General features: G+C 44.4%; 1 protein-coding gene across 6 annotated transcripts in view; it reads left to right on the top strand.

Annotated features, from left to right (window-relative positions):
* Dgkg (diacylglycerol kinase gamma) overlaps positions 1-19640 on the top strand; it is a 200697-nt gene that overhangs the window by 170866 nt on the left and 10191 nt on the right. For all 6 annotated transcript variants that reach the window (XM_040751044.1, XM_040751046.1, XM_040751045.1 and 3 more), the window contains 2 exons: positions 12675-12795; positions 15214-15274. In XM_040751044.1, coding sequence (XP_040606978.1) covers positions 12675-12795; positions 15214-15274 — 182 coding nt within the window. The remainder of the gene's footprint in view (positions 1-12674; positions 12796-15213; positions 15275-19640) is intronic.

A 19640-nucleotide genomic window follows, 5' to 3' on the forward strand; every position in this document is an offset into this window, starting at 1 on the left:
ATGAACTTGGGGATGGAAAGAGCTTGGCGGGCTTATAAGTTACTGTCCCTCACTGCGAGAAGCCAAGGCAGGAACCTTGAGGCAGAAACCAAAGCAGAACCATGGAGGAAAGCTGCTCGCTGGCTTGCTCCCCATGTCTTGTCCAACTTGCTTTATTATAAAACCCAGGACCACCTGCCCCGGGATGGCATTACCCACCGTGGGCTGGGACCTTCCATATCAATCGTTAACCAAGAAAATGCCCAGCTGACATGCCAAAGGCACTCTAATGGAAGCAATTCCTCAATAGAGGTCCCTCTTCCCAGGTGACTCTAGTTTGTGTCAAGCTGACAAAAACTAACTAGCTTGGAAGATCTTTCCTGTGGTTGTCAGAGAAGGAGGCATGCGAACTCTGAAGGGCCTCAGGAGTACTAGGTGTGTGCAGTGGGACTCTTCTCGGCGCTGGAAAATTACCATGGCAACATGTGTCATCTTGTTAAACGTTTGCGGGCCTGCAGAAAGATTTGACTCTGCCGTGCACAGGAAATCACAGCTCTGCCATTCACTCTTCTAGCAGCCCACGCTGGCATCAACAAACCCCAAACTAATCATTATCTTCCCCTTGTACCCGTCACCTTCTCCTCTCCTCAAGCACATAGCCTCCCCACAACCACATGGCCCCTGCCTGGTGAGTGTCTCACCAGTTGCCCAAGTCAGACAGATGCCCAAGAGCCCAGCATTTCCCCTCAAAGCTACAGACTCTGCTATGATTTCTGCTTTACAGGGCATCTCCCTCACCAGATGTCACAGTCCCTATGCCTGGCAGAGTCTCTGAGGCGTCAGAGGGGCTTCTGAGTGCTGGCTGGCCAAATGCACCCAGAGCTGGGACACATGGAGTGGTGAGCTAGGGGGCTGTCTGCTTTCCAGTTGGTCTATCAGCAAAATGGAGTCTCTGTGAATGATGCTGGCATACAAGGTCCCAGGACTCCTCCACTAGTGACAGCTTGTGTAGCAGCTTGGGAAGCCTGCCTCAGACCTCTTACTAAGCTCTCTGTTTCCAGCTGATTCTGTCAGGCAGGAACTGGGGTCAGGGGAAACTCACTGTGACCACCAGGAATCCAGGAATTGTCCTTCTGGATTCTGCAGGTAAGGCCTGGTGCCTTTTTTTTTTTTTTTTTTTTTTTGGCTGCACAGTGTGGTTCTTATGTAGATTTGAAACTCTGAAATCACAGATCCCTTTAAATTTTAGTGATCATTTTATCCTCTAGATAAGGGGAAAGAAATAGCGAGGGGAAGTGACTTGCCCTTGGTCAAGTCACCTGTACTGAAATATAGGTCTTTTAGCCCACAGAGAAAAATCTTCACTCCTCCTCAATCTCCTAGGGGTAGCAAATATTTTTCTATAATAAGACATGTAACTAGGCTTTGTGTGCCAGAGTCTTCAATGCAACTTCCCAACTCAGCTTACCTAGCATGAAAGCAGCCCTGGTATATGTTCCAATAAAACTTTATCAACAAAAACAAATAGACTATATTTGGCCCTCATGCTATGATTAGCCAGTCTGTACTCTAAACGCTCAAGCAGTCCATGAACCAAGAGGATGAGCATCACTTGAATGTAATGCAGACTCTCAAGGCCCACACAGACATACTGAAACAGAATCTGCATTCCCACAGCCTCTCCAGTCATGTGTGAGAAGAGTTCTGCTGGTTGGCCTGGCAGATCTCTCCCCCCCCCAAGAATGTCATGATGAAGTTTTGTATATTAGAAAAATGAGGTGTGAGGAGGTTAACCAACCTGCCTCAGGTCAATTGATGGGTCTGGAACTAGAGTTCAAGTTCTAGTATTTCAAACATGGGCTGCCACACACCAAGTAACCCACTGGAGATCCAGTCCCATTGCTTTGAGCTGACCCCAACCCAGTGAAATTCGCTAGAAATCCAAGGGATGCAACTGGTCTTTCTTCCTTAGCTGACTTTGGAGCAGAGAGGATTCCTCTGAGGCTCCTCCCACCTATCCACATCTCCTGAGACCTGGGAGGGGCTGATGAGGTGGAAGCATGCCAGGGAGCCCTCGCCATCTGCACAGGGAAACCTGCTGTCACAAATTCAAACTGGAGCTGAACTCTAACTTAATCCCCACCTCCAGAGGTCTGCCTCTCAAAATAAAGGGGAGGCTGGGGAAACCACCTTTTACATGCAGGTGGAGCGGCTAGTCCAGGTTCTTTGACAGGACTAAGCATCTTGTTTTGTTTTAAGAGTTGTTGTTCCATTGCTTGCACCGTTTTGGTTTCCAAACCTGTCCCTGTTCTTTGCAGCAACTTTTTTTTTGTTTTGTTTTTCGAGACAGGGTTTCTCTGTATTGTTTTGGAGGCTGTAGGTCCAGCCTGGCCTCGAACACACAGAGATCCACCTGCCTCTGCCTCCTGAGTGCTGGGATTAAAGGCGTGTGCCACCACCGCCCGGCCTTTGCAGCAGCTTTTAAGCCATTCAATACTGGGCCCTTCCTGAGACCCCATGCCCTCAGCAAAGCACCATGCTGACCTCTTGCCCACAGTTATTCAGAATGCTTGGCTACTTCCTGTTTTGTGCAAGGACTGTGTATGTCTTAGTCAGTTGGGGCTGCTGTAATAGAATACCATAGGCTGAGTGCATTAAACAGCAGAAATTTCTTTCTCATACTTACGGAGGCTGAGAAGTCTAACATCAAGACGCCAGGTGATTTGGTCCCTGGTGGGGGCCCACATCCTGGCTTGCAGATGAGCGCTTCTTGCTGCACCATCAGTCACATGGAAAGCTCCTCTCTTTATACCTCTTTTTCTAAGAGTTTATCTTCATGATGGCCCCAAAGCTGGTGTGTCAGCATATGAATTAGAGCTGGGCAGGTGTGGGGGGGGGGCAGACGCAGACGTTTAATCCATAACAGTATTTGAAGCATTTGATCTTCTTGGGTTTGTTGTTGTTGTTTTGGGGTTTGTTGTTTGTTTGTTTGTTTGACAGTCTCGCCATGTAGTCGAGGTTGGCCCAGGGTTCTCTGAATGCCAGGTTTACTGTCGTGAGATGTCAGCCCTCAGTGTTGAGTCTTAGCCACAAATAACGTGCCACCCTGTCATTTATTGAATCCCTACTTAGGAGATGAGAGAGTCCTATATTTCATTATTTGATTTCATGTCTGAGGAAGCTGAAGCCCCACGGGGTTAAAAACTAGGGTGAAATCACGTCAACAATGTATAATAAAGCTGGACTCACACCTGGCTTCAGGTGCTTAAGATGATCCAGATACTCACTGCAGAGGCTGCCATGGAAAGACAGTGTGGTCAAGCCCTCAGTCCACAATGCCACCAGCATGGCATTTTGCTATAGGATGGGTCAAGAGGTACCTAACAACCATGTCAATACTAACATAACAGGCAAATGCCACGGAATAGCGGAGCCAGTGGGTGCCACAAAAGTGTGGGACACAAGAAAGGAGATATCTCCTTACCATCCTGAACCTTAGCGACTCAGCTCTATGCCATGCGCCTAGCAGGTGACCAATAATTATTTGATGACCCAATGAGTGAATGAATGAATGAATGAATGAATAACATAGAACAGGTGTATGCTGGTCCTAGATGCTGGCAAGGCTTTGAAGAGACAGAGAATGAGAGAAAGAGACCATGAGCTAATGCAGAATATGGGTTTGTAACTCTAAGGCCTTGATGTGGGAGAGAGTGGCTGAAGAGAAATAATGGGCAGGACCAAGAGTGGCGGTGGGTAGACACAGGATGCTACTACCATCCTTTCTTTATGGGCTCTCCCCCGCCCACCACCATAAACTACCACAGTTCCCTGCTCCTTCTATGTACAAGCCCAGCCTTCACACCTGCCTCCTCTATACTCTAACTTCTTTCTGAGCGGAGGCTTCTGGGGGGCAGAATGGATACTGTAAGCAGAGACCTGAATTTCTCCCAGCATACTGCCAACTCGAATTTCTTCCCATGTTCAGGTCAGTTCACCCAACATTTGTTATGCATCTCGTTATATTTAGTACCATATGCTAAAAATATTTTCCATTCGTCATCTCATTTTAACTCCCTATAGTGCCCCTGCCTTGGTCCATTTTCTTCAGCTGTGACACGGTGTCACAGACCACAGCTCAGGAAGCTGGCATGTCCAAAATGGAAGGATCGTTTCTTATTGCACGGTCTCACATTAGCCGCTTGGTGATGTCAGACCTCTGCCATTTTTTCCCTCTAGAACCTCCTTTCTTCCTGAGAAATCCCCCTCCCCTGCTCTCCCCACCACCGTGGGTCCATGGTCTCTCCCCTTCTAAAGCACCTGTCCCTCTTCACAGAGGTTCAGAAGCCATCCTTCCCCCACGCAGCACCTTCATCAAAGCTCTGGCTAAGCCCAGAAGATAGAGCCACAGAGTGAAGGAGGCCATTTTCTCACGCTGTGGCTCACACGGGCAGGCCTGTAGAACCCGGAAGCAGTCATGTGCGTCCCTATTGCTGTGCTTTCTCTTGCCTCACCAACACTTGTTCTAGATGTTCTGTGTTCTGTATAATGGTGACAGGTGAAGGCTGAGGCCTATCTACTGTTGACCAGTCAGTAAACTGGTCTTCATAATGGCAGGAGAGCTCAAATATGCTTAAAGATGGGTGCATCGCCCTAAATGAGGAAAGCTGAGGCCCTGGGAGGTGACACGATTTGCCGGAGGTTGGACTACTTGACAGAGCCCAAACAAACCAGCATGCCACCTCCCACCTGTGAGACCAGCGCCTCCCCTCCACCACGGCTTGCCATGCCTTTCTTCACAGAGTCTAGTTTTTTCTGCTTATCTTTTCCTGCTTCAGTCTGGGTCAAAACTGACTTACACATTCTGGCTACATTTGTGCCTTGATGAGACTCGACGTGTGAAGAATAGAAGCCTAAGGACCAGTGTGTCAAACACATGGCACAAAAGAGAGGCGCCCTGCAAAAATGAGTGTCAAGTCTGTGCCTTTAAGCTCCTAGAGGACCGGGAGCAAGAGAAGGCAAAGGAGACCTCTCTCTCTCTCTCTCTCTCTCTCTCTCTCTCTCTCTCTCTCTCTCTCTCTCTCTTCTCTGTCCTTTCCTTTCCTCTCTCTCCCTCTCTCATGAACACACAAGAAAGTGGGGGTGGGAGTGGGGGCACCATAGTCATGGTTCGGATACCTGAGGGCCCTTTCTGACATAAAGAAAACAGGCATGGGAGAGCATCTCCTGCTACAGCATGGGAGAGCATCTTCTGCTACAGGCATGGGAGACCATCTCCTGCCGAGATCTAAGAAAGCCCTTTCTAAGGAAACAAATCATCATAATGACAGTGACTGCTTCCTGAGGGTTTCCTTATACTGCTCCAATGAGGTGGGATTTGTATAGAGCACTCACTGGCCTGCCAGCACAATGTCATGTCTACCTTCCAGAGGGTGCCCACCAAGTCCCCAAGGAGAAGCAAGTGGTTAAGTCACAGGATTCAGACCCAAGTGTCTGGAGCTCTTGTTTTACTTCAGCCCCTGAGGCTGAGAACGAGAGAAGGACTGTGAGGGCCACTGGACACAGCAGTGTCACTTGGAGAAGACCAGGACAGGTCTCCAGGGCTTTCTCCAGGCCGAGCCCTACCTTTCCGGCTGGAGTACTTGTATACTTGCTTTGAAATGCCTTCACCAGGAGCTGTGCTGTACCTACACTAGCTCCAGTGGGGGTTTAGGTGAGCTGATCTCCATGGCAATACAGAGGCAAGAGAGGAGCTCCAGGCAGCACCTGTCTCAGCCTTGGTGGTTGAGTGTGTAGGAAGGCTTGCCAGCTTCCACTCACCTGTCTAGACAGTGGGACTGACCTTGTTCCTCTGCCAAGCAGAACTAGGCCGTGTCTTTCCTTTCTGCAGGGGATGAAGGTCCTAGTACCTACAGTACACATTGTAGGCACAATGACAAGAGGCATTGCTGTTTACAGAATACCTTCATATTCTTTCAACCCAAATAATAAGGGTTTATTATTACCCCTTCTTTAGGCAAAATTGATCACCTTCTAAATTACAAAGTTGAAAACCCTAAACTGTGGTACCTAAGAAAGTCATTAAATTTGATACAGGCTCTTTTTTGTCAAGTTAGCATATAAATTAATAGGTTTTATTTCCTTCCTCCCTATCACCTTGGCCCCCCCACCCCGTGCTGGTCCCTAAATAGTCCTCCTTTCTGCGTCTGTGTTATATGTAATCATTACTGTTTTTTTCCTTCCCTCTTCCCTTACTTAAGATCTGTTCCTCCCTTTCTCCTTTCATGACCTGTGTGTGAACACACAGATACAAGCAAATATTTAAATTTGGGGTCTGTATGTACAAGAAGCATGTGTTATTTGTTTTCCTAACTCTGACCTATTTGCCTTAACAAAATAATCTCCAGTTTCGTCCATTTTCCTGCAAATGGCATAATTTCATTTATATTTAAAGCTAAATAAAATTGCATTTGTATATAGACTACATTTTCTTTATCCATTCATCTATTGATAGACATCTTGACTTGTTTCGTTTCTTGGCTGTAGTACTAGAGCCACTAAGACCATGGGTGTGCCTGTATCTCTATGGCATGCTGATTTGGCAATATATATATATATATGTATGTATATATGTGTGTGTACATTTATGTATATACATATATATGTTTGTGTGTAATGCATAAAATGTGTATGTATACACATACTTGTGTATATGCATTATATTAGGTGTGTGTATATATATATATATATATATATATGTGTATGTTATAGCTGGGTCATGGCAGTTCTAGTTTTTATTTTTGAAGGAACCTCAAAAATGCACTTCCCTTCTAGAAATGGAGCCTTTTAGAATGTGATTAAGTGGCCAATACAGCAGTGATCTGTAATCCAAGGAAAGGCTTCAGGAAAAGCCAACTGTATTAGTTAGAGTTTCTATTGCTGTAAAGAGATACCATGATTACAGCAGCTCTTAAAAAGAAAGCATTTAATTGGGGCTAGCTTATAGTTTCAGAGGTTCAGTCCATTATCATAGTGGCAGGGAGCATGGCGGTATGCAGGCAGACATGGTGCTTGAGCTGAGAGTCCTACATCTTGCAGGTAACAGGAAGCCAACTGACAGTCACACTTAGGAAAGCTAGAATAAAAGAGACCTCAAAACCCACCCTCAAAGTGACAGACTTCCTACAACAAGGCCACACCTCCTAATAGTGCGACTCCCTTTGGGGGCCATTTTCTTTCAAACCACCACACCAACCTTTTGGGGACCTTGATTTTAGACTTACTTGGGCATGATCTCTCTGGCTTCCAGAGTGACTGGAAGTCATGTCCCCTTAGACACCAGGGTTCTGCCAACTTTTACCAGTCCCTGTTGAGCTCTGGATCGTTCTCCTGACCATTGTTAGAACTAAATAAATGAAAGCAAAATGGGGTTGAGATAAAAAGTCGGGAGGAAAGTAGAGTCTTGGTAGAGAGTAAAGGCATAAGAGACAGTGAAATGCCCTCTTTGTCCGAAGCATGGTTTGTGGCCTCTGCATGGAGGTGAGAGACTCTGGGGAGCATGATTTGATATGTTGTTTTGAGGTCTAATGCTGTGGTTTGAAGACAGCTCTAAGAAGCTGTATAAGTAAATGCTTTGGAGCAGTAAGGAGAAAAGAGAAAGTGAAACAGTCATATTCTAAGCACCCCCTCTCAGCCAGGCACTTTCACACACTTCTGGGTAAACATTATCATCCCTAGTTTTCACCTGAGAAAGTTCTAGATCAAAGCAGTCAGGAAACAGCTTGCTTCTATCTTCACCTGAACTCCCGTGGGCACTTTTATTACCTCAAGCTCAGCATCTCAAACTTGAGTGTGTCCTGGAATCTTTCAGAGGGCTTGTTAGAACACAGTCTGCTAGACATAGCCTCCAGAATGTCTGATTCCACAGACCTGAGGTTGGGCCCAAGGATGTGCATTTCTAACAAGTTCCCAAGTAATGGAAAGACTGCTGGTTTAAGGCCATGCTCTGGGAACCACTGGCCAGTGGCAACAAAAACTTAGCCCACAGAATAGCAAACTGCGATTCCCTTTAAAATCACTGAGAACTGTTTCAGAATAAATGTGATGTCTGGGTAGCATGCCCATGCATCTAATTTAACTGATAGATGGTGTTCTGGGCACCATTGCTTTTAAAAGTTCCCCAGATAAGACTAGCACACAGCCAAGTCTGGGACCCACTAACATAGCCACATCTCCCTTTCATTTTTATTACCATTGTCCACTCCAGCTGTCCATTACTGAGGCCACAGATAACTGCCACTGACCAGTACCACTCACAGCGTCTCATCCACATTTTACTTCCTTGTCTCAGAACATTTGCTACAACTTCCCAAGTCTCTTACTTGCCTCCTTTTTTCTTCCATTCCTTCATCTCTTTCCCCCATCAACCCAGACTCTGTGCTACAGTAAGTGCAGTTGAAGACCTTGAGGGCCATCTAAATCAAACTAAAGGAAGAGAACTTTCTGGAACTAATGCTTGGCCTTTCTTGCCGTTAGTAGAAGCTAACAGGTTTTTTTAAACCACTACTTTTTTGTTTTAACACAAGTATGTACTTAAAGAAACACTTAGAAAAGCATAAAGAAGAAGTAGAAAATAGCATTAATTTAATTATCTAGGTCTCACTGTTGGTAAGCTTTTGCTGAGTTTTTGTCCTTTTTTATGTGTATCATCTTACCTAGTTGAGAGCATGCTACATAAATAAGCGTATATCTTGATATAATAATTAATTACATAAAATTAAATTGTCACCATTAAAATGTACTTAGTATTAAATATGTGTGTTGTGATTTGAAAACAAGGTCTCACAGAGTAGCCCAGGCTGGCCTGGAACTCACTCTGTAGTCTAGGATAGCCTTGAACTTCTACAGTCTTCCTCCCCTAAGTTCCTGGGTGCTGAGATAATGAGCAGGATTTCCCACACCAGACTTGTAAATATTTTAATGGCAGCAAAAATTTTCATCATGTGGCTACCATATTGTTTGTTTAATTGTTCCCATGCCAGAAGAAATGTGACAGTGGGGTTACTTTTATAAATGATGCTACAAGGCATGTGTTTTTTATGAACTTGGGTTCTGTCCATGATTTTTCACACAATCCCCGGAAAGTAACAGAAGAAACAATGTAAAACCTTCAGACTTATTACAACTGGCAAATTATTTTCAAACCTTTTTCTCCTTGTAACATCTTGGGTGTGAAGGAACACATACTGCCTCTTCTTTTGCCAAGCCCTTGGTGTTTTGCTTGGTGCCACCAAGGATTGCCAGTCTGGGAGTGACATGGTCAGCTGTGCATTTATAACCCTGAATGCTGGAAGTTGAACAAGTTGGAACTGATGTGTCGTTGTCCTTGCTGCCCTACCCCTTGCTTCCACATTCTCCCCCTCCATTTTCCCACATCACATCTTCCTTCTTTCCTAGAATGCAAATGTTAGGTGATTGGTGTTCTCACCTGCATGCACAAAGCCTTGTCACCAAAAAATAGAAAGAGCAGGGCTGGAAGGCCTGGCTCGCAGGCTACACAAACTTGTGCCTGGCCCAAAGATCTCTTCCTCTCGTTTTGGACAAGTTTCTGAATAATAATAATAATAGTAATAATAATAATAAATCATAACAATAATAAATCTCTAGGGAAAACTACCATATACTATAGTTCCATGAAATCTCTAAGTGGGTTTATTGCTGAATTAACTTTTCCCTCTGACCTGTGTCTGTCAACCCCATATAGTATATGACCTTCTCTGTCCCTGGAATGTTCTCCTATCTTCCTCTCTCCCAACTGCAAAAAAAAAAAAAAAAGAGCTTGGCATTCAGCAATCTTGGTGTGTTTTACACACCCACCTCCTGTGCCTTTCCCGCTCAGCACTAGCTACTTAGACATTTCTGATCTCAAGGTTCAATTTGAGCATCTTCTTCACCAAATTCTGTTTCTCCTTCTTAGACAAGACTCCTTCAGCAACAAAATACTTTATATTGCCTGTTCCTAATATAGGCACTAGAACATTGTTGCTAACTCAGTAGCAATTCTGTGACTGAGCAAATGAATCCTGCTTGACTAAGGTGCACAGCTATTCTATCTTAAACATTAATGAGTGGAAAAGTATAATATGATCATGACACAATTGCCAAACTGACTCTAAATCATTGGTACCCATGGTAAAACAGACACCTGGTATACCAGATATCCCAAACCTGGATTCTGTGTTCTAAACACAGAATCTAAACATTCACTGTTGTTTGTGCCTAGACATTGACTTACATTCTGTTCTCCTTCATTTTAGTAAGAACTTAATGTATACATAAGTATCTCTGTGGTAGAGGAACGAAAGAGGGGTTAGGTGATGACTGAACTCTTTTCAAGTGGGACACAAAGAAAACTGAAACTATGGGCTATTTATAGTTATCACACAAAAGAAGGCTTTTGATGTTTAGTTACTTTAGGAAAGAATGTAAAATGGATTTCTTTAAGATGGTCTCAGTAGGCTTTCTAGAATGTTGAAAGATAATTAGGCAACAGTAGAGACGGCAAAAAGCAGCTAAGTTCCTGGAGTCAGGGGTCAGGGTTAGGGTTATTGCTAGGATGACAGACAGGAGTCACCTTTGTTACTCCTGAGAAGAGAGAATACATATTAAAAATGAGATGGCAAAAGGGTAATAAGCCCCTAGCCCCTACCCCTGCATACATCTCCTCAGTCCCACATCTGTGCCAGCCCCTCCCCCACCTGCCCACTCCTGCTGGTGAGATCAGCCTTCATTACAGCTCTTCTAGAGCCAGGAAGCAAGGTAATGTGTGGGAAGTGATAGCTGCAAGGTAATGTGTGGGAAGTGATAACAACTTTAAAGCCATTCAACGGGAAAATTTGTTAAAAGACAGAGACATTGTAAAGCTGAAACACTTGAGTCTATTAAGTCCCCTGCTTCTTAGAACATTTTGTTACCAGGGCATGTTTCAAGGAGGGAAAACACTGAACCATTGAGCTCTGTCAGATACCAAAGCCTGGTACAAAGAGCAACATTTTCTAAGGTATCTGCTTCTGCCCTAAGCAGAGGCACTTTTAAAAAGTTGTGTCTTTATTTTCTTGTCTTCTCTCCTATCACAACACAGCTCCCCTGACCTCCTCATCCCTGGAAGTACTCTCCTTCCTCCTCATCTTCTGCATCCTCTTCTATTGCTTCCTCTCTCCCTGCCTCCCCTACCTCCCATAGCCTGTTCTGTTTTCATGGACACTATTAAACCAGCACAATAAGCTAAGACTCTGCAATGATTATTCAACCCTCTATGGTAAGGGAACTAATTAAGTGACTGGAGATTTAGACATTCGTTGTTGATTAGCTCCAAACTCCTTCAGAGAGCCTGGAGCGTTCTCCTAAACAAACCTTAACCTTTTATGGCTTATTGTCCCAAGTCCAAGTGAGATGGAGTGCTTAAGAAGACAGTATCTTTTCAGAGAAGTGAAGAAAGGGAAATTTAAGGAGGAGAGTCGAGTGTGTGGATGGGTGCAGCAGGGGGAAGCTGTGTGCTTTCCACAGATGGATTCTTCTCGTGTATCTCTTGGCAGCTACTGTCTCTCAATGGTCATCCGTTTAGACTTCAGTGCTGTCATGTTCACGGTCAGTCCAGTGCTTTGGTTAACTGCCTCCATTAGATACACACTCATCAATGGAGTGTTTTTTAGGTAACCATCTTCTAAACAAAAGAATAACTATTTTTTCACTGATCTTAGCCCATCTTTAGAGGACAGACCATTTGATGAACAAACCAAAAGTCTTGACGCAGTTTTCCTCACTTGTGGCTATTAATGGAACAGCAGTAACTAGCCTCAATCTGAGAAAACGTACTCTTGCTCTGCTAGCAAAGGGAATCGACTGTTCTTTAAATTCTACATCGTAGTTTTGCACAAACAGTTGCATTTTAGAGTGAGTATTGGACCCGGTACCCAACATTACCCCTGCCATCACTCTCACAGTGGAAAAGGGAGGCAAAAATCCAAGCAAAATGGATCACTCTTCCCAGACTAGAAACCAGAAGCCATTGCCACCATTGCAGGCCATTGATGCTGTGATGCACATCCTGGGATCCATGTTTTTCTACCTTCTTTTCCACTGTGAGCCACAGTGGTCTGATGCAGGTCGTGGGGTATGCTGAAGAAGGCTCCTGGCCTTCCTCAGTATGTCCATGGAGGATGGTTCACTAGCAGCTAAGCACAGGCCAAATCAGAAGCTAACTAACCATCAGTCATCATTAGCAGAGCCAACATGTTGCTCTGACATTAAGAATAGTTATAGACTCATCAACATTCCTTCTTATTCTAGTCCCAAACCAATATGTCTCTAGCAGCGAGGTGGGTGTATTTCAGAAACAGCTGGTTTGTCACTTAGGATATTATATATTTGAAGAGGCTTCTTGATGTCAGCCTATTCGCTGGATACATATTAATCTTCTAAATTAAAGATTGATTTAAAAAACCCTATAACTTGGCTTCCACTCACAAAAAGGTGTATCTATTTCTTTTTTGAGAAAAATGTCTGGCTCAGTAAATGAAAACACTCTTGGTGGAAGATGACAGATAGACTGGGTTGGCCACCATAGGACCAGAACTTCTGGACAAACTGTGCTGAGTGAAAGAGAAGAATGTGCAGTCTTTGTTTTCACTCTGCAGACCTCAGCGACCAGCTCCTTGAAGTGGTGGGTCTAGAAGGAGCCATGGAAATGGGACAGATATACACTGGCTTGAAGAGTGCCGGAAGAAGGCTGGCCCAGTGCTCCTCTGTCACCATTAGGTAAGTCTCCTGTTGAGCAGCATCTTCAGGTCTCCCTACCTCCTTGAACTTTCAGGCAGATAATAAGCTAACTAGGAGCTACCTTTAGGCTTTAGGCTATGGCAAATTGGTGAAAGAAACTTGACAGTATCTATAAAGAATACTTTAACCATATTCTTTAATTGTTACTACATATGTATTTTTCCCAAATATCTGCTCGGGCCATATGGCTATTTGTATGTACGTGATTTCAGGGATGACCACTTGGTATTGGATAACCAATCGGTGTGCCCTTCCCTAGGGGACTATTTCTCCTGCTCTTAGCATTCCTTGCCTGCAGTTCTTGGTGTAGGGTTGATACCCCGTGAGTTTCCCCCTACCCTTCCCCACCCCCATCCATAATAGAGCATCTATTGGTGTCATCTTGTTTAGGCAGAGGTTTCATGGGTGTAGCTTCTCTGTCATTTCCAAGAGACATGATCTCCACAGCAAACTCCCTACCTCTCTCTTATAATTATTCTGTCTCCTCTCCTGCTGTGACCCCTGAGCCTCAGGTGGAGGAGTTGTGTCAGGGCTATTATTTTTCAACAGGATATAATGTTATCATCAACTAGAGGTCCATCATAACCTATCCTCTTAAAATACCCGGTGACATAAGCAATACATACAATAAAGTCCAGGGCACCAGGGGTCTAATTCTTTTGTCTTTTTCTCTTTATAATTGTAAAACATTAGATGCATGCCAGGGGTCACCTGCTCCTCTGTATGCGGGATATCTTCATATGTTCAACCATAAACATCAATGAACTTCTTGTGCAGTTTTGTTTTTTTTGTTTGGCGGGGACATGGATGACACAGCCAGCTGCTGCAGTCTGGGTACCGTGGGGTCTGATAAAGTTCCTCCAATTGCAGCTCCCTCTAGTTACATTTTTCCCCTCAGCTTCTTACCCAACATGGCTGTTTCAGATGTCTTCATTCCTTTCCTTTTTCTCTCTTGTTCCAGATCGTATCTGTTGGCTTGCCTTGGGGATCTCCTAGAAGGGCTATGGGGCAAAGGGTTTCCCAGAGGCATTTGACTAAAGAAGGCTTTCTCCCAGAAACCCTTGGGCAGGTGTCAGCAGAAGCACAGTTGAGGAATGCGTTCTCGTTCTAGGTCCTTCCATCATCCCACAGTGGTCCCCCGAGGGTCTGCTCCACTAACCCTTTGTCATTTCCTATCTATGGATCATCTGTTCCTTCTGTTTCCAACACCACACACTCCTCCCCCCGCCTTTCTTTGGGAGCCATCACTGTGATAGGACCCTTGTTTTCCAGACCAGCCTCAGCAGCCCTTGCCCAGAGCACTAATACTTATGGGACAGTTTGTCCGTAGAGTATCACAGCTGTAGCTTTTGTAGATTACAGAGAACACAGTGTCCTGACTGCCGGTGAGTCTGAGGACTTAAGTATGAGGGGAACTGTTTCCAGCAGTCACCAGCTCTGTTTCCAGATGGAGCAGGGGTGAGCTAAAAGCCCCACTCCTGAGATACTTCTCTATCCCTAAATGTGCAAAGGCCTCTTTTCTGCTGATATGTTGTTTTTATTATTAGATTTATTGCTTTTATTATGAAATAGACTCAGAATCCACCAGAGAATTGTTGTATCAAAATCATGCTTTCCCTGCCCATTTTGGAGTTTCAGAAATAGGGAAGCTACCAAGCTCAGGTAAGGGCTTCCTGTCCAGTGGGTGGTGACTGTTCACATGCCCCTGGCCAGAGGACTAACTTCCTCCCAAGGCATCAGAGGACAAGTTAGAGTCTACAAAGCCCATATTGTGGAAAAAAAGCCTTTCCCAAGCAAGAGGGCAACACTTTCTCACTACTCCTCCTACACTTAGGGTCACTGTTCCTAGATGTCACTATCCCAGCACAACCACAATGCATACTAAACCATAGTATCCTGCCTCTTGGAGTTGAGTGCTTGTGGTGATAACCTCTGTAGCTCAGAGACATTACCTCTTGGATATGTTGCAACCACTCATTCAGTCAGGAGTGCAGGCCTCTTCCTACTCCAGAGCAGAGCTTAGCATGAGCTGCTTTCCCCTCTGGCTGGTTGCTGGGACTGCTCAGCAGTGGGGCTGCCATGTTTGCTGGCCAGTTTTCCTGATGGCTGTGGCTTTCAGTGTGCCCATGACAGTTTCTCCAAGTGGAGTCTAAAGACTGAAGCCGGGGAAATTCCTATAATAACTATTAAAGCACAGATTCCCAGACCTGCACCCAGGCCTGCCAAGACCAGTCCCTGAGATAGGCTGAAGATTGTTTTCAGCAAAGTTCCCTTGGTCTCAATGAACCTTTCCTAAGTGAGCAAGTGAGGTCTTCCCATTCTCTCTCTTTGTTGGGAGTGATGATGACTCTCCAAGTCTGAAGGCCTCACTGCTGTTTTTTGCTTTGGGGGTTCCAGGACTAACAAGCTTCTGCCAATGCAAGTAGATGGAGAGCCCTGGATGCAGCCACGTTGCACGGTAAGTTTGCTGGTCTTGGAGGTGAGCATGAGAAGTGTGATTTTGTTTTACCTCTTGAAGACACTAACTTGATATAAAATCACTGCACCCCAGAAGATTGTCTAAATAGTCCCTTTACAGTTTGTTCTGAGACTTCATCCATGGTGCCCTAACAGCCTCAACTTGAACCTACCCAAATGGCAGCCTCTAAAGTAAGACTGTCCGGATACTGGAGAGCACTTCCTTATCTGGAAGCTAAGCCTACACACCCCAAATACTATCCAGTACATAGACACACTTTCCTTGGTATACCCACAGCCTTGAGAACCTCCCTGGAAACTCCACAGAAAAGACAGGTTGGTTATCTGCTTTGATATGGCACCAGAGCACCAAACATGGTACCAGACTTGTAATGACAACTCTCGAATGCCATCAGCAAATGAATGAAGGACATGGAACAGGGAACGTATAGTTGTACGGGCTGAGGCAGGAGGATTTATGAGTTCAAGGCTAACCTGAGCTACAGTAAGTTCAAGACTGACCAGGGTTACATAGAGAGACCCTGCCTCAATAACAGGGACCAGAGAGACAGATGAGCAGTTAAGAGCTGTTCTTGCACAGAACCAAGGTTCAGTGCCCAGCACCCACTTCAGGCAACTCTGACTGCCTCTAACTCCAGTTCCACGATGTTGTGGAATAATCTTTTTGTACACTGTGAACATGTGTCACTGTGAGTAGTTTAATAAAAAAAAACTAAACAGCCAATAGCTGGGCAGGATTTCCAGGCAGAGAGGAAGCTGGGAAGAAGAAGAACATGGAGTCACCAGTGGACACAGAGGGAACAGACAAGCAGGAGGAGAGGTGAAAGCCACGATCACGTGACAGTCCATAGATGAACAGAAATGGGTTAATTTAAGTTATAAGAGCCAGTTAGAAACAAACTTCAGCTATTGGCTGAGCTTCCATAATTAATGTCTCCGTGCCATTATTGGGGGCACCGATGATCCTGCCAAAAAAAAGTCCAATTACACCTATGGGATCTGACATCCTTTAACCTCCCCAGACACCTGCAGGCTGTGCTGCACATAAACTCATGTAGGTACACACATGCATGTGAACAAAAATATAAAATAAATACAACCCATCCTTTCTAGCTGTGCCTACATTAGTTCCAGTCAGTGCTGCTATGAGAATTCGGTCTCCTCACTTATTGTTCCCCCCTTCAGAGCCCCGCTGGGAACGCTATGGTAAAGAAAAAGCATTGTCCTGGTTTCAGGGCATCCACTGGGGTACTTCATGAGTGAAGCCCCCAATATGACAGCAAATATGTAATCTCAAAAGAGATGGAAGTCTTTCTGAGCATCTCCCTCTCTCCCTCAATTGTATTCTCTGTAGCAACCCCTCAAATATCAAGCTCTCTTTTGTGTTTTTTTTAAATGCCTGAAGTGACATCTTCTACAAAGGTCAAAGGTAGAAATTTCTTTGCAAATTCTTGCCATAACCTTATGGAAGAGTTAAAAAAAAAGGGGGGGGACCAAAAACACACTGTAACAAAAACTAGAAATAGGAGCTGGTGAAATGGCCAAGTAGGTAAAGGCTGTTCCTGCCAGCCAATCATCAGGACCCACATGGTAAAAAGAGAGAATTAACCTCAGAAGGCAACATGCCAGGGGCACCCACACACAAAATTCTGTCTCTGTCTCTCAGGTGTAATAAAAATATTTTTAAAAAACTAATAATAGCTGGGTGTTGGTGGCACAGGCCTTTAATCCCAGAACTAGAGAGGCAGAGGCAGGTGGATCTCTGTGAGTTCAAGGCCAGCCTGGTCTAAGAAGCTACAAAGAGAGACTCTGTCTTGAAAAACTGAGGGGGTGGCAGGTGGGCTAGGGCACTTTGGTGATAGTCAGCATTTCTGCTCTTGCAGAGGACTCTCAGTTAGGGTCCCACCCATGTCAGGTGGCCCAGGACTGTCTATAACTCCAACTTCCAGGAAATTCAACAGTTTCCTTGGATGCCTGTACTCAGGTGCGCTCGTGTGCGCACACACACGCACACACACACACACACACACACTCACACACACACACTCACACACGCACGCACACATGCACGCACGCACTCGAGGGCATGGGTAATTAAAATGAGGCGTTGGTTTTTTTAAAAAATGTCTGGAAGAAATGAAATGCTTTTCTTTCCCCCATGGCTCAATGATATCTAAGGACAAAGGCTGCCATTCATTTAAGTTCAAACACTGAAATTTTTTTAAATAGGTAAATCCTTCCCACATCCTCACACAGTGTTACTCTTCAAAAGCTACAACTCACTGTGAAAAATACTGAGTACAGAATCTCATATGTAAAGATGTATTAGCCTGGATGTAACAAAGAATCAGAGTGGCAAGCTGGGAGGGGATGCTTTGGGTTGGTTTGGTTTCCCTCTGAGGACTAAGCTCAGGGCCTTGAACGTGCAGGGTGAGGGTCCTAGCACTAAGCTAAGCCCAGCAAGGTGAGGGTCCTACCATTGAGCTACACCCAGCCTCTGGGTTTGTTTGTTAGTTTGTTTTTTGAGATAAGGGCCTTCTGTGTAGGTCAGGTTGATTACCTCTGCCTCCAGAGGGTTCTAGGCATAGGCTGCCCACAAAACCATGTCAATCCCACACTGGTGATTTAAAAACCGAAGTGTGTTTTGTATCCCTTTGGGAGGCCAGAACCCAAAATCTAAGTCTAAGCAGGGCTGGTTTCTGGTGGGGCTGAGTCCGTCAAACCAGTGTCCCTGTACAAAGAGGAAGAGACACAAGAGCATACACACAAAAGAACAGCCTTGAAAGGACACAGTGGGAAGGCAGTTGGCTGCAAGTTAGATGTTTCTTAAAAGATACACCTAAAACAAAAGGATGCATACTGTATATAATATATATGTTGTAGGTGAATTTTTCTGTCTCTCCAGCAAGCTCCCAAAAAACCACCTGGAAACTACTTATTAATTATGAAGGTTTAGCTGATTGCTGAGACTTGTTTCTAACTAGCTCTTGCAACTTAAATTCCCCTATTTCTATTAATTTATGTGCTGCGGCATGGCTTATGGCTGTTACCCCTCCTCTTGCACGTCCTGCTTCCTCTGCATCTCATGGCGTCTCATTGAGACTCCACCTTTCTCCTTCTTTCCAGCATCCTCTCTGCCCTGACAACCCTGCCTAGCTAGTGCCTGCTCAGCTTTTTATTAAACCAATCCGAATGACAAAACAATTGAAAAAAGAATAAAAGACAAAGTAAATAACTATAAACATAGTAAAATCTAGGACTGGTTTTTTTCAACAAGGCAAGTGTTTGAAAAATCTCATTTTAGAAGAGAAAATCTGGTATTCAGAATATTAAAGTGTGTAAAAAAACTAGCAAATGTAATATAGTCTTAATATATGTGAGCAATGGCATTATTTAACTGTAAAACAATATGTAATTTTGATTCTGATGAACTCAAACAAAAAATGAAGGAAATCCAGCCACTAATGAAACAGAAAATGCATTCAAAGGCTCATATACAAAGTGATCGCAAAACAGATGAACTTAGCTGGGAGGGGGCACATGAGGCCCTGAGGATCTATATACAGTTTTATAGTTTCCAGTGTGAGGCAAGACATTTTCTTCCATGGTGTAATTGATGGTAAGTTGCTACTATCGTTCTACTGAGACCCAATGTCCAACAAAACAAAAGTAGAAGGTAAACTAGTTAGACAAAGATCAGTGAGACTGGGAGAGGACGGGAGTTGTGGGGTGAATATATATTGTGGGGAAAGTATATTATACATATATGGAAATGTCATAATGAGGGGCTGGGGACAGGAGTCAGTCAGGAAAGTGCCTGCTGTACAGCATCAGGACCTGAGTTTAAATCCCTGGCACCTATGTAAAACGTGGCATCGTCATACATGTCTGTAGTTCTGATGCTGGGGAATCAGAGACAAGTGGACCCCTGGAACTCTCTGTCCAGCCAGCCAGCTAACCAATAAGCTGTGGACTCAGGGACAGACTCTGTCTAACAAGATAAGATAGGGGATGATACAAAATACCTGATACCAACCTTGGGCCTCCACAAGCATAAATGCACATATGAATACACATGTGTACTATACATCACACATACACATATATCCCATGTACACAAAAGAACTGAAGTGACTGAAAAAATTATACATAAAAATAGAAACCGTAGAGCAATATGACTAGGATATGAATATGATATGAAAATTCAAGCCAACATATAGGTAGGTCAGTAAAATATATTGAAAGGATCATTCAACCCCTAGGTCATGTCATAGGAATGAAAACAGAAACATGCTATCACTGGTTTAGAGAAAAGTAACATGATGATATAAATAAACGATCAAAAG

Source organism: Mesocricetus auratus, unplaced genomic scaffold (assembly GCF_017639785.1).
Source record: "Mesocricetus auratus isolate SY011 unplaced genomic scaffold, BCM_Maur_2.0 Super-Scaffold_100008, whole genome shotgun sequence".
Lineage (NCBI taxonomy): Eukaryota > Metazoa > Chordata > Mammalia > Rodentia > Cricetidae > Mesocricetus > Mesocricetus auratus.